Source organism: Eleutherodactylus coqui, chromosome 4, assembly GCF_035609145.1.
Source record: "Eleutherodactylus coqui strain aEleCoq1 chromosome 4, aEleCoq1.hap1, whole genome shotgun sequence".
NCBI classification, from domain to species: Eukaryota; Metazoa; Chordata; class Amphibia; order Anura; family Eleutherodactylidae; genus Eleutherodactylus; species Eleutherodactylus coqui.
Genome location: NC_089840.1, coordinates 221588790 through 221602237, shown reverse-complemented (window position 1 = coordinate 221602237; position 13448 = coordinate 221588790). Strand labels below are relative to the sequence as shown.

At 40.8% G+C, this 13448-nt stretch overlaps 1 protein-coding gene across 1 annotated transcript in view; it reads left to right on the top strand.

The window, feature by feature from the left end:
• Window positions 1–13448, top strand: part of PCDH15 (protocadherin related 15) — a 1187477-nt gene that overhangs the window by 825201 nt on the left and 348828 nt on the right. The window contains exon 23 of the mRNA XM_066601652.1: window positions 734–846. Within this exon, the coding sequence (XP_066457749.1) occupies window positions 734–846 (113 nt within the window). The remainder of the gene's footprint in view (window positions 1–733; window positions 847–13448) is intronic.

Below are 13448 nucleotides of genomic sequence, written 5' to 3'. Positions count from 1 at the left end.
ATTCCTTACCAGCGGACTAATTAAGTATTTACTTCTCCACTCATCTTGCCTGGTATTGTTTTAAGAGCAAATTAGTCTCGCCATGTCTGTGCCTTTTCCTGTGTGTACATTTGTATATATATATATATATATATATATATATATATATATATACCCCATCCAGATCTGTTTTATTACGTCTGATGAAGGATCCTGAGAGGTCCGAAAGCTTGCTATAACATGATGTATTTTTGTTAGCCATTAAAAGGTATCATATCTACAAGCTTACTTGGTTTCTGTTACTGAGAAAAATCACATTTTACCTGTGCACTACATGTCTCCCAAGGTGAAGAGACATGTAAGTTGTATATGCTTCACAAAGCCCTGGACTTACAGTAGCACGAGTTCAATACAACTCACATGGCAGTTAATGTGTTAATCTAATCTGTATGGAGACCTTTAAACTGTAATCTTCTATAGTCTTTAAAATGAACTGCACTTACATTATTTAATTTGTCATTAAACCCAAATTACTGGAATAGTACTTTAGTCACTTATGATTGGCCAAATTATTGAATACAATATATTTCCCATGATGCAAGATCCATGTACCTGGTATATAGGACAAATGGATTTATTCTTAGCCCTAAAACCTTTATTACAGCATATTACCAGAAGAGCCATGTTTATAGTTCTAATAAAGGATCTTGTTTTACAATGATATCCATAATCCGTCTCTATGTTTTCCCTCTAGCTGGTTGTGATAGCTTACGATGACGGCGACCCCGTGAAATCTAATAGCACAATGGTGGTAATAACAGTTCTGCAGCCATCTGTAATTCCGCGGTTCACTCAAGATGAATACAGGTAACATCTACCTTCTCGAATAAATGCCTGAAATATATAGTGAAATTATACAATATTATGATTTGTTTTCATGCTACAACATTACAAAAGGATTTAGTATGTTACTGTGTAGTTATTTTTTATTGTGCAAAAGTAGCATATACTTGTTTCATTGATGTACCAGTTGATGGTATTATTAAGGTTTTGTTCTCAACACATTTAGTGATGCCTGCTTAGCATGTAGGACAGTGTATGTGGTAAGTGTATTCATAATAGATTGGATATTACTGATGCAGCATTGTTTAGCTTGATTGTTATAGCTCATTAAAACCCATTAAAAAGCAATTGTTCTCTTAACACAAAACCCATTGTGAAGCAATTCAAAATGTAAATATCCTACTCTGATAGCATGGCACCCTGTGATATCATGTTGCATTAAAAGTCAAGCTAAAGAAGAATGTATCTGTATGTAGGACTGTATTATGTTTTGAGGACCCATATAGAGTTGAAAGTAGTGATTGTTGGTCCTTAACACTATGGTGCAGAGAATAAGCTCCTGGGTACATTTTCTCTAGTGATCAGGCCTAAGGTGAATAGATTTTCCCCCACGGTCAGATGGGTTTGGTCAGGGAGTAGGGCTTATCGAGGTGTATAATTTAACTCCGTCATTATAAGAAGTACAGGGCCATTTAAAAAAAGACAGGGAGCAAATGCTGCAGCATTTCTGCATCCAAAAAACAGTCAAAATCCATGGCATTTGTGCAAATTTTGACAGTAAATTAGCTGCATACTCACAACTGATTTCATACTATGCGGCGCTCCCCCTCACCTCCACCATAGGCCCTCCGCTGTCAGCGCTCCCTCGCTTTCAGTTCCCAGTGACCTGTAATGGCCACACCTGACCAGCATCACCTGACCAGCGGCACCGCACATGACCAAGTGCAGGGAACTGGAAGCACTGACAGTGGGAAGCCTACGGGGGAGTGCTACATAGCATGAAGTCAGCTGCGAATGCCCAGCCGATTTTCAGTCAAAATCTGCACTAATGGTACAAATTTTGACAGTTTTTTTGGATGCATTTCACAGTATTTCCGCCACATGTAAGTCAGCTTGATTTATCCTGCCATGTGCAGAGTGGCCTCAGTAGTAATAGTGCCCCCTACAGTGGTCTCAATAGTAATAGTGACCCCCACAGTGGCCCTGGTAGTAATATTGTCCCCCATAGTGGCCCTCAGTAGTAAATGTGACCCCCACAGTGCACTCAGCAGTAATAGTGACCCCCACAATGGACTTAGTAGTAATAGTGTCCCCCACAGTGCTCTCAGTAGTAATAGTGTCCTCCATAGTGGCCCTCAGTAGTAATAGTGTCCTCCTTAGTAGCCCCAGTAGTAATAGTGTCCCCCACAGTGACCCTCAGTAGTAATAGTGACCCCCACAGTGGCCCTCAGTAATAATAGTGACCCCCACACCGATGGAACCCATGAAACGTTTCCTCTTCCTGGTTTTCAGAGCACTGCTGCTCCTCCTCTTCTTGGCGCTGCTGCGGGAGGAAGTGTGTGTGCACCCGCAGCAGCGCTTCCTCTCTTCTCCTCTCCTTTTGTAGAACTAAAGAGGAGAGGTCAGGGGAGGGAGTGAGAAAGATCCTGCATGCACACACTGAACATGTGATGTCAGTGTGTGCATCTGCCACCGCGGCGCAAAGTGATTTCTGGCTTGTACTCTATGATACACGCTGACTTGTAATCTCTATGGTAATCAGACATCCCAAAAGCAGGACAAATGCCCATCCTGCCGGGGTCCCAGCGGAAGGCGGGACACCAGGTCCCAAAGAGGAACTGTCACACCTAAATCAGGACGCCTGGTCACCTTACTCAGGCCTAACAACGCCACTGGTTGTCACATTACCAAAACTTTGTAGTCGCACAATTGCCTTGAGGGGAGAAGTAGTGAGATAGAACAAGAAGAATGAGGATGAAAAATATGAGAGCCAAAGAAAATAATAGGGGAAGCAGAACAACGATCGTCAATGGAAGCTATAAAAAAGAAGGGTAAAACATTGGATCTCTATTTCGTTATATGAGAGGAAGAACTCTAAGTAGGTTGGAAAGCTAGCTATAATATCATGTATTTTTGTTAGCCATTAAAAGGTATCATATCTACAAGATTACTTGGTTTCTCTTACTGAGAACAACCCCAACATGCAGATCATCACATATGAACATCCATTTTAAATAATTAGTCATAATCAAAGCCTCTGCACACTATGCAGATGATAGCCTAGTAAGGTCCAATTTCAAGACTATTCCCTGTGATAAAACATGACATGTTCTTTCAGTACTTTATAGCGATAATTGTTTTTTCTTGGTGAATGTTCTGTTAGTCTCACGATCACTTTCTACATGACATGTTGCATTTATTATTCTGACCTTGGGAGGTGGAGACGGTGGGATATCTGGACTAAGCGCATCTTTCTTTATGACAAATATATAATTAAAGCTGTCACGTTGAATTCTGAAGGCTATTAACAGTAACACTAATATGGAGACGTGTTGTAATGTTTGAATCCATCACATTAAATATTTACATAAAATGGCAATAACGAATAATGGAACAAACGTGCAAATAAGGATACTGACGAGATAAAAGAGAAGCTGTACTGATTTACCATATGAATACCAAATAATAGCAACACTTATTTATGACTCTTGTATGTTATTACCTTGATACTGAAGATATAATTGTGCTACTTATACTCTAGTCAACAAATCTAATATATCTTTACATTGAGGACCTCTATAACGTATACAAAATGGGTAGCAGTAGGACGCAGTGTTCATCCTAGGCTTCAAATCTGCATGGAGTTTGTATATTCTTCCTGTGTTTACTGAGGTTTCTATGCATATTCCGAAAACATACTAATTGGTTAATTGGCTTCCTAAGAAATTAGTTCCAATAAGTGAGTGTTGCAAAGACCTATTGTAAAACCAATTTGTAAGCTCCATTGGGGACAGGAACTGATGTGAATGATGGCAATCTAGTTACAATGATGTGGAATATATTGGTGCTATATAAACAATAGAGAATAAATACATTTTGGCTCCCCTTAACTGTAATCAACTGTTTCTACACCTTCTTCTAATAGTCTTTTCACAGTGGTGACTTGAATTAAAAAATATAATTTTTATTTTGAACTTTTTAAAATGCACATATAGGGGCACAACACATAAAACAACAAAAACAAAAAAAGATAAGTAAGGGGCGTGGTAAATACCATCCAACCACACCGTCACTAAAGATGGGCATCCAATTGTACTGTCTGTGTGGGTGTTTGTGTGATCTGGTCACCGGCGACCACGAAGTTTTTTTGTCCTGCTTAAAGCCGGTAATGTATGAGGCAGGGGTATATTGGTACTTGGGGTTTGTAAGATTATCCCCAGTTGTTTTGGTCTTTTTTATTTATAAAGCCCACACACCGTAGATGGATGCAATTTTTAGTGATTTGAACGTTTGTTTCTTCACAATTCTTTTTTACCCCCCCCCCCCCTTTTTTTCAAAGGAGGGTAGAGGTACCTGACCAATTCCTAAATGGATAGTCGGAATTGGCCTTGGCCGTAGGGATCATCTCCCGAGGTTGCTAGATATGTATGATGCCAACCTCCAGAGAGAGGACGGCCTCGCCTCTATAGATAAGGGTCGTAGTATAATTACTTGACCCAAGCGTATTCGAATTTCCCTTTTTAGTATGCTAATTCTCGTATTTAATTGCTCGACGCGTTTCACCACTTCAATTCTCGTGGATCATCAGGAGCATTATAAATTGGGATTGAGTAGAGACAGTATAGATGATATCATGAGGTCACCAATAGACCAATTAGTAAAGAAACGAATATCTTAATTTTTAGAGGGCCTGTTCTTGCAGCAGGTTTCTCGAAGGATCAGATCTAGCCTGGGTAGAAAGTTCGATACTCAAATTTCTCTTATTGACAAAAGCAATAATTTGAGATTCGCCAGAGATAGCGTATCCTAATGACCCAAATCAGCCTTGAATACGAATGTCTGGCGTGGGGTGTTCAGGACTGATACGGGAATGTTCAAGCTGCTACTACTCACAGAAACATACCATAGGGATGCAGTATTATGCTGCGAGTAAAGCAGTATTGGAGCAATCCGTCTCTGTCCAGAGATAGGATAGCCGGTTCGTCCTATGCAATATGCATACTGGGACGCTATGCCGGTATCGCAAGGGTTTTTGTGCCTGTGCTTATTCAGGACACATATCCCCAGGTGAGGAAAAGGAGAGAAGCACTAGCCCCCTGCTTCTCTATAGAGAGCACCCCGTTCACCAATCTGCTGCTTCTTTGGCTATCACATAAACAGACTAGTGGTTTACTAGCCCGTTACGTGTAGGAGCTTATCTAACAGAACCCGCCCGAGTTTCTTTTCCCAGAGTGTCAGAATTGACAGAAGAAAAGGATGGATACAAGATGAAAATAACAAAAGTTGGTGTCCATAGCCCAGATGGTAGGCTAGGGAATTCTTCTAATAGTCTGTGCACAAGATAAAAGGAAATGTGTATGAATTCCAGAAGAGTGCAACCCAGATATGAAATGATAAGAAATATAAAAAAGTAAGGGATATTACTAACTCCACAAATGATTTCCGATTTCTTATCATTTCTTGTCTGGGCTGCACTCCACTTTTTATTTGATGTATAATATGTCAAGTCCCACTGGATCCTTTAGCTTTATCTGGTACCCTCTGACTTGGATGTCACAATGCCCCCCATGTCTTTGAGCTTTAATTGAAGACTTCACTGGCTTTTGGTGTAGTGTAGGACTCCACGCTTGTGGGTCACACTGAGACACCAGGTGAGTTAGTTCTGGTCTTATTTTTTTTATTTTTGCCCTTAGTCCATCCTTTTTGATATTGAGTTGGCCTTCTTACCCTTAATCTGTTCCTTTTTTGATACTGATTTTATAGCTATAATACTTGAAGTTATACTAAAGCTAGACTTCAGCTTCATAATATCTGCATAACTAACAATTTAGACATAACCCAGGATGAAGCAAGCTAATAGGTAATACCACATTTAAAGGACCCTCTGATTTTGGGAAAAATTCTGTCTTGGGTTCGAAGGTGAGGAAGTATATTTCCTGCCGTTGTTCTCTGCTGATGTCCCTCCAATCCACCAATTTGGGAAGTCCAACATGGTCACTGCAATTTTCTAGTTACCAAATGCACACTGTTCGCTGCTCTCTAATTGGCCAGAATTGTTCATGTGACCACTGCTAGCGAACGAGGGAGCAAGTATACTGCTTTGGCAGTCTAACATTATCAATGCATTGTGGGGATTAGGTTGTCTGAAGATTGCATTGGACATCTTGGGCAGCTGAAAATGGCATCTGAAACCAATGAATCAGAGGGATAGCAGTACAGAAGACTAACAGCAGGTGATATAACTGCTCCCTCGAGTCTCAGGAAAAACTTTTGTCCCTCAACTGTAGGGTCACTTAAGGGTCTTTCATGAAACCTGATAATCAGGCGCATATGTTCAACCAAACCTTCATCTGCCTAGTCATTGGGCCATATAAATGTACCAACCTTCAACTGACTCATTTGTTGTCTGTCTATCTTGTTTCTGCAAGCCTAAAAATTCTTGCTGATCTGCTACACACCTCCTTGAGCAAAATGTAAGATGTGCAGCCAATCAGTGAAAGCAGTATGGGGACAAGCAATTGTATTTAAGGGTTTAATGGCAAAAATTATTGAAAATCTATGCTCAGCATCCAACCACTCAGGATCCATGGCAATGAGCTGATAGCCCAGCCCACTGTCAGTGCAGGGGAAGTGCCCTAGCTGGCTTTACTTCCATTGAAATCAATGGGAGCTAAAGCGACTATTACACTTATGTGGCCATCCCCAATTTTCGGGCCAGCACTCGTTACCACATGTAGATGGTGTGCCTTTGTAGATAGAATCATAGTAAAGCTTGCTGGTAATGAAATTTGTTACAAGGAAGATCTAGATACTGTTTTCAAGGATATTTTGAAGGAATGTGAAGTGCTGAGCGAGAAGCTCAATCCAGTGGTGTTCTCTGCCTGACTAAATGCTATGCACGAGCGCTAACGACCTTAGCAGTAATATCAGTAATGTTTAGACTACCACCATACCGCCTGAATGGGACTTTAGCTAACAATATTAGTACAGGTAAAAGGTGTTACAAAGGTAAGCCCTATATGTAGGCAGGAAGTCTGACTTTTTTAAAGCTTATCCTGGACAATTCTTTAGAAACGTGGGAGGTGTTTAGTGTTAGGGGACATGGCTATCAGACTTACTATAATATATGCAAGAAGCTGAAAACCACACTAGCTCCTGGCTAGTGTATATTCAGCTTTAGTGTTTGGACAGCTTGTAAGATGCACCAAATGTATTAGGGCCCATTTACACGCAAAGACAATCCTTCAAACAATTGAAAGATTGCATAAAGTGTTAATGGACACTAATGTCTATTAACACTTTATTATCTTCATTTGTATGTAAAAGGGCCTCTGGGAGCTGTTTGCAGAGCGTAGCATGTGGTCTAAGCTCTGCACACAGCTGCCTTGTTCTCACACGGGCTGTCAGCAGAATACAATGTAATCTCTGACTCCCGTGCAAAACACATCATGCGATCTGTGTTATCTCTCTCTGGTTGAATGATGGATTTTAAGCTCACCTTAAAATTATCATTCAGCCAAAGATTGAACGATGGCGGTGTTTACATGCAACGATTATCACTCAATTGCCATCGTTTGAACAAATTTTGAGCGATAATCGTTTCATGTAAATGAGCCTTTAAGAGTGCCTTATGTTTAAATTTTTGCCAACACTTCCAGGTAGCCTTGAAGTTTCCTAGTATACAGCAGACTTCCTTATCTCACAAACTATTTTGCTAGCACTGCAGCAGGGGAACGATTTGGCAAGCAAAGCCAATAAGGGCTGATCCCATTTTGCGGAGCACATTGGGGCTGTCACTATGTATAGTAGCTGGAATACTTATTGGGGGTGTTTGATCTAATGTTATGAATGCTTGACCAATATTTGAGGGTAAGTCTTTTTACTCCATTCCTAAAGTATCCCTTAAAATGATTCTTGAACATTATAAACTATTGTATATCTAGAGAAGTTATCTACTCAACTGTATCAAACTTGTTAGATTCCTGTCATCCAGTTGTGATAAAAGAAGATTAGAGTTGTTGCGGGTATGCATGTTTTTACATACACAAGGGAAAACCGATTCTAAAGATAAATTAGGGTTTTTCCATTCATTGCATAATGTAAAATATTATTGAAAAATAAATAGAGGGTAACAGAGAGTAGATCTGTGTATGGTATACACATCCACTCTTAATGTTGTGTTTTCTTTGGTTTCGCACTTAACGCCCCCTCTTTTTTCTCTTCCACTTGTCACATACATTTGTTTCTACTTCACATCATTAGCTTGAAGTCATTTTTGTCCTGTTGCTATGCTTCATTGTGTTAGAAATTAGTATTCCCAAATGAGACAATTTTAGCATTGCTGAGAACACTATCAATTTCCCAGCTGAAAACAACTATCTATTTTTGTTCTCTCAACTCGAGGAAAATAGAATACCAGATTTGTTTGAGGAATAGAACTTTTCACATTTGTAGTCTAGCTTAGTGAATTAGCTAATAAAAAGTGACATACGCTTTATAAATTTAGGAATGAACGTCTACCAAAACCCGGAAGCCCTGTCTTTGGGCAAAAGCCAATTAGTTCTGCTACATCCCAGGTGCCAAATTCCCACATAGCTCTGTAATGGTCACAACTGTCTGCCAAGAAGAGAACAGTATGCCTAAGTCATGCTATACAGTATGCAAAGCAGAATACATTAGGGGGTTGATGATGTGTTCTCTTTAAAAGGACATCAACTAAATTAACTAATTTAAATGTATTTTAGCAATATCTAAATAATACTGAAGGTTGAGATGTGAAGTAGCATGTTTTTTTTTACATCTCCGCTGTAGCTGCAATGCCAATTTACCTGTGAGTTGAACAGACTGGTTTTAAGTACACATTTCCAAACTGCTACTGACTGGTCTATTAGTTCCACTGGAATAGTTGGCAACCGCCCCCCACCCCTTCCCCCTTCACTCAAGAGTGGCATTCCAGTGGGGCAATATTTAAGAACAGGAAGAAAATGCTCAGACAAAACATCTTTCCAAAGGGAATGAAATCAATTGTTCATGAGGTTTCGCAGGGTGTGTGTGTGTGGGGGGGGGGGGGGGGGGGGGGGAGGCTATCCGGTTAAATGTTTAGGGGAACCATATAAAAGAGCCAAAACTGAGGATTGTTCAAGGTTAATTATGATCAAGAGTAACGCAGTAAATAGAGATGAGCCGGCATACTCGTTAGGGACAATACTCAAAGGAGTATCGTCCTTTTTGAGTACCTGCCTGCTCATCAGAAACGTTTCGGGTGCCGGCAGGGATGAGCGGTGGGTTGCGGGAGTGAGCAGGGGGAGCCGGGGCGTCGGGGGGGGAGAGAGAGATCTCCTCCCGCTCCCCCCCGACAGCACCCGAATCTTTCCTGACGAACAGGTAGGTACTCGAAAAGGACGATACTCGTTTGAGTATTGTCCCTTAACGAGTATGCTTGCTCATCTCTAGCAGTAAACACAAAAAAGTGATCCGCTGCATAGGATCTACGATGGCTATACTCATCAGGTCGTAAATATCATGAAGAAATATTGTCCAATTTTAACAACAGATTTGAACCTAGAAGGGGCCATTACCCACTACCCAAGCATTATGTATAGAAGAGGTCAGAATTTGCATGATCATCTAGTGCATAGCCTGTTTGTCAGTCCCCCTGCCCTAAATAGTCAACTACCCCAGTCCAGACATACTGGCTCTCATCCCTGTGGGAGATGCTCTTTCTGTCCACTTACCATGAACGCCTCTATATTCGTCAATCCAGTAGACTGCAAAATTTATCAAATAAAACAGGAAAAAACATGTAGCAGCACAGGCATTATATATGAGGTAGGATGCCCCTGCCTTAAGATATATATTGGTAAGACAGTTCAAGAACTTAAGAAGCACATTTCTATACAACTGAACTCTATACACATGAAAATGGACACCCTCCAATGCCAGGCATGGTAATGGATGTCATGTAGGTGATGGTACTCAACTAATATTCTAGGGCATTTGTCAAATAGAACTGGGTCCCTGTAAGGGAGGTCTGGGCAAAAAATTGCTACATGATGAGGTGTGCTGGATCTTCCACCTTAGGAGTAAGAGCCCGTTAGGCCTACCTGAGGGATTTTCTTATTCATTTGAAATCAGCTTTTGGAAATGCTATTCAGTCACTTCCACGAATTGTATAACTATTGATAAGGCTTTTGCTATGTAATACAGCACCCCCAAAATCATCTAACACCTTTTCATGTGGCCAGTGTAGAGCACTGAGGTCCCGAGACAGGAGGGCATAGTACATACTAGTATGCCTTAGGAGTCGCTCAATATAAATAGATGCATAGCCTATCATAATAATAATGAAATGTTCACTTGCACTAGAAGGCTTTCAAAATGATATATTGTCTTAATTATGGGGACCTGTCTAGGTGTTTATGGAAAACATCAGGATTACCTATGGGCTTAAGCTACATTGAATTGTTCTGCATTAGTAACATGGAAGATGCAGTATACTATGGAATACTCTCAAACATTGGCAATTTAGGGCCTGTGTCACCTGCAGCTCTGTCGGTACATGCTAACATCCTTTTTAGCTATAGGTGTAATGTGTGTGCGTAATAGTGGATAGTGTAATAGTCTCTAACTGGTCAGTCAAATGGGAGAATCCTCACTCATGTAATATAACAGCTGTCATTTAGGTGGGTGCACCTCTAGTAACCCGAGACCCCTGAGGACAACCCTACATTGGCGAAACATGCTGGGGTGGTTTTTGTGTTTCTCTTCGCTCAAATCCTCAGATCTGGCAATGTTATTTAGGCAGAGTCATTAGTCTGTAGCAGTGACCTGCTTGATATCTTATGTAGCTGCTAGCTATTTAGGAGCGCTCTATAAAAGCACAGCATGCAGCATATTGCAGCAGCACTGAATGATATATAGTATAGGTGGCTCAGCACTCCCAGGTTTGCTAGGCAGGTATTGTATTTTTAATTCCTACGCCTCTCAGTATTTCCATTTAGTACAATAAAAGTTAGATTTTAATGAGGGTATTCAACCAGGGTGTTTCTTGTCCTTTGGGCAATTTTGGTGTTAATAAGCCTGGTATACACACTGAAAAGAAATGAACTGCCTAGACAGTAAAAAAACTCTGCGCTCCTGACTTCTTAGTGGGATAATTTATCACTCCAGCAATTTTAAAACATATACATGGGAAACAAAGGGAAAACAGATATAGATAGAGAGCAACTCCTATCTACTGGCTAAACAAATAGGGAATACATACAACTCATTTCTGCACTCTAGGGCGCCTTTCTCAAGTACACAATGCCATTGTCCTTCTCCAAATAAATAGGATAGAAGAAGAGGATGGACTTCTATTTCCAGATATACTAGGACTGTGGGTGCTGAGCGGGTCAATCCCAGTATGTACCTCTCAGTGCCTGGTGAGTCTATTCTTTTTGAAATAAGTACTTGTTATATTCCGATCCTTCTGGCGCTTTCCCATATACTCCATATACTAACTCGGTATACACACTGAGGCACTTTTTGTATACTTTATCGTCTATAAGTTGACATGTAATGTTCTTCCAGCAACTGTTCTATCTGGCATAAATCATCAGCTCACTATTGTACCAGTATAGGGCTGAGGGTACAGATATTATCATTACATGTTTTACAGCACCATTAATTCTAGGGCGATAAACATATTATAAGGAGTTGAAAAGACTTGTGTGATTAGAAGAAAAAAAATGGCTGTGCATGTGATAAAGTAGAAGAGAACGCATCTTTACCTGTCTTCAGCCCCTTCATATACAGCTGAGTGGCTAAGACAGCCACCGAAAGTCAGGTGACCATTGCAGCCAGTCAGAGCTGGCATCCTGGATGCCATGATCACAGGAGTTTCCTAAGATCTCTGATTGGCCACAGCAGTCACCTGACTTTCAATAGCTGTTTGTTAAAAATGTTCATCTTGTAATCACACAACCCCTTTAACCTCTTAAAGGGGTTGTCTCGTGGCAGCAAGTGGGGTTCAGCACTTCTATATGGCCATATTAATGCACTTTGTAATATACATTGTGCATTAAATATGAGCCATACAGAAGTTATTCACTTACCTGCTCCGTTGCTGGTGTCTCCGTCTCCATGGCTCCGTCTAATTTTGGGGTCTTCTTGCTTTTTTAGACACGCTTGCGCAGAAGGGTCTTCTCCTTCTGGTCGGTCCGGGCACGAGCGGTGTTCTGGCTCCGCCCCCTTCTATGCGTCATTGCGTAGCTCCGCCCCGTCACGTGTGCCGATTCCAGCCAATCAGGAGGCTGGAATCGGCAATGGACCACACAGAGCCCACGGTGCACCATTGGAGAAGACCCGCGGTGCATCGTAGGTGAAGATCCCGGCGGCCATCTTGGAGAAGGAAGAAGTAGGAAGAAGGAAGAAGTCGCAGAGCGGGGATTCACGTAAGTAATATATATATATATTTTTTTTAACACATCCCTTGGGTTTGTCCTGCGCCAAACGGGGGCCTATGCAAAAAAAAAACGTTTCGGCGCGAGACAACCCCTTTAAGGACATGGCCTATTTTGGGCTTAAGAACGCAACAATGTTTTTGAGATAAGGGCTTGTTTTCTGCGTTGCGAACTATAGTTTTTATTGGTACCATTTTTGGGTGCATATAATGTATTGTAAAACTTTAATTTATTTTTTTTGAGAGAACAGGGAGAGAACACATGAATTCTGCTATTGTTTTTTATTTTTATTTTTTACAGCGTCAATCAAACAGCATAAAAGATGCAATACATTTTTTCTGCAGGTCAGTACGATTACAACAATACCAAAAACATTAGAATTTTTTTTAGGTTTTTCAACTTTTGCACAATAAGGGCGCCCACCCACTGGCGATTTTTTTTTTCTTTGCGTTTTGCGTTTTTTCTCAAGAGCAATTAGAATTGAATGTACTCCTGTCCACTGGCGTTTTTTTTTTGCGGTGCGTTGCGATTTTTAACATAGGAACTGTCAGTTGCATATGTGTCCTTATTTTTCTCCTAATGCACCCATGATTGTCAATGGAAATTAATGGAAAAGGCGCGAAAACGCTGCAAAAACGCCGCAAAAAACGCCGCGAAAAATGCACGGAAAACGCGGCAAAAACGCGCCGAAAACGCTGCGTTTTTCACGCACGAAAATCGCAAACGCCAGTGGGTGGGCGCCCTAAAACCCCCTTTTTTTTGCAAATTATAATTATTTTTGCATCCTTGCATTCACAGTCACATAACTTTTTTGTTTTTCAATGGAGGAGCTCTGTGAGGGCTTGTTTTATGTGTCACAACCTACAGTTTTTTTTTTATTTTGGGGTACATACGTTTTTTTTTTAATTGCTTTTATTGGGCTTTTGTGGAGGTAAAATGAATAAAATAAGCATTTTGCCTCAG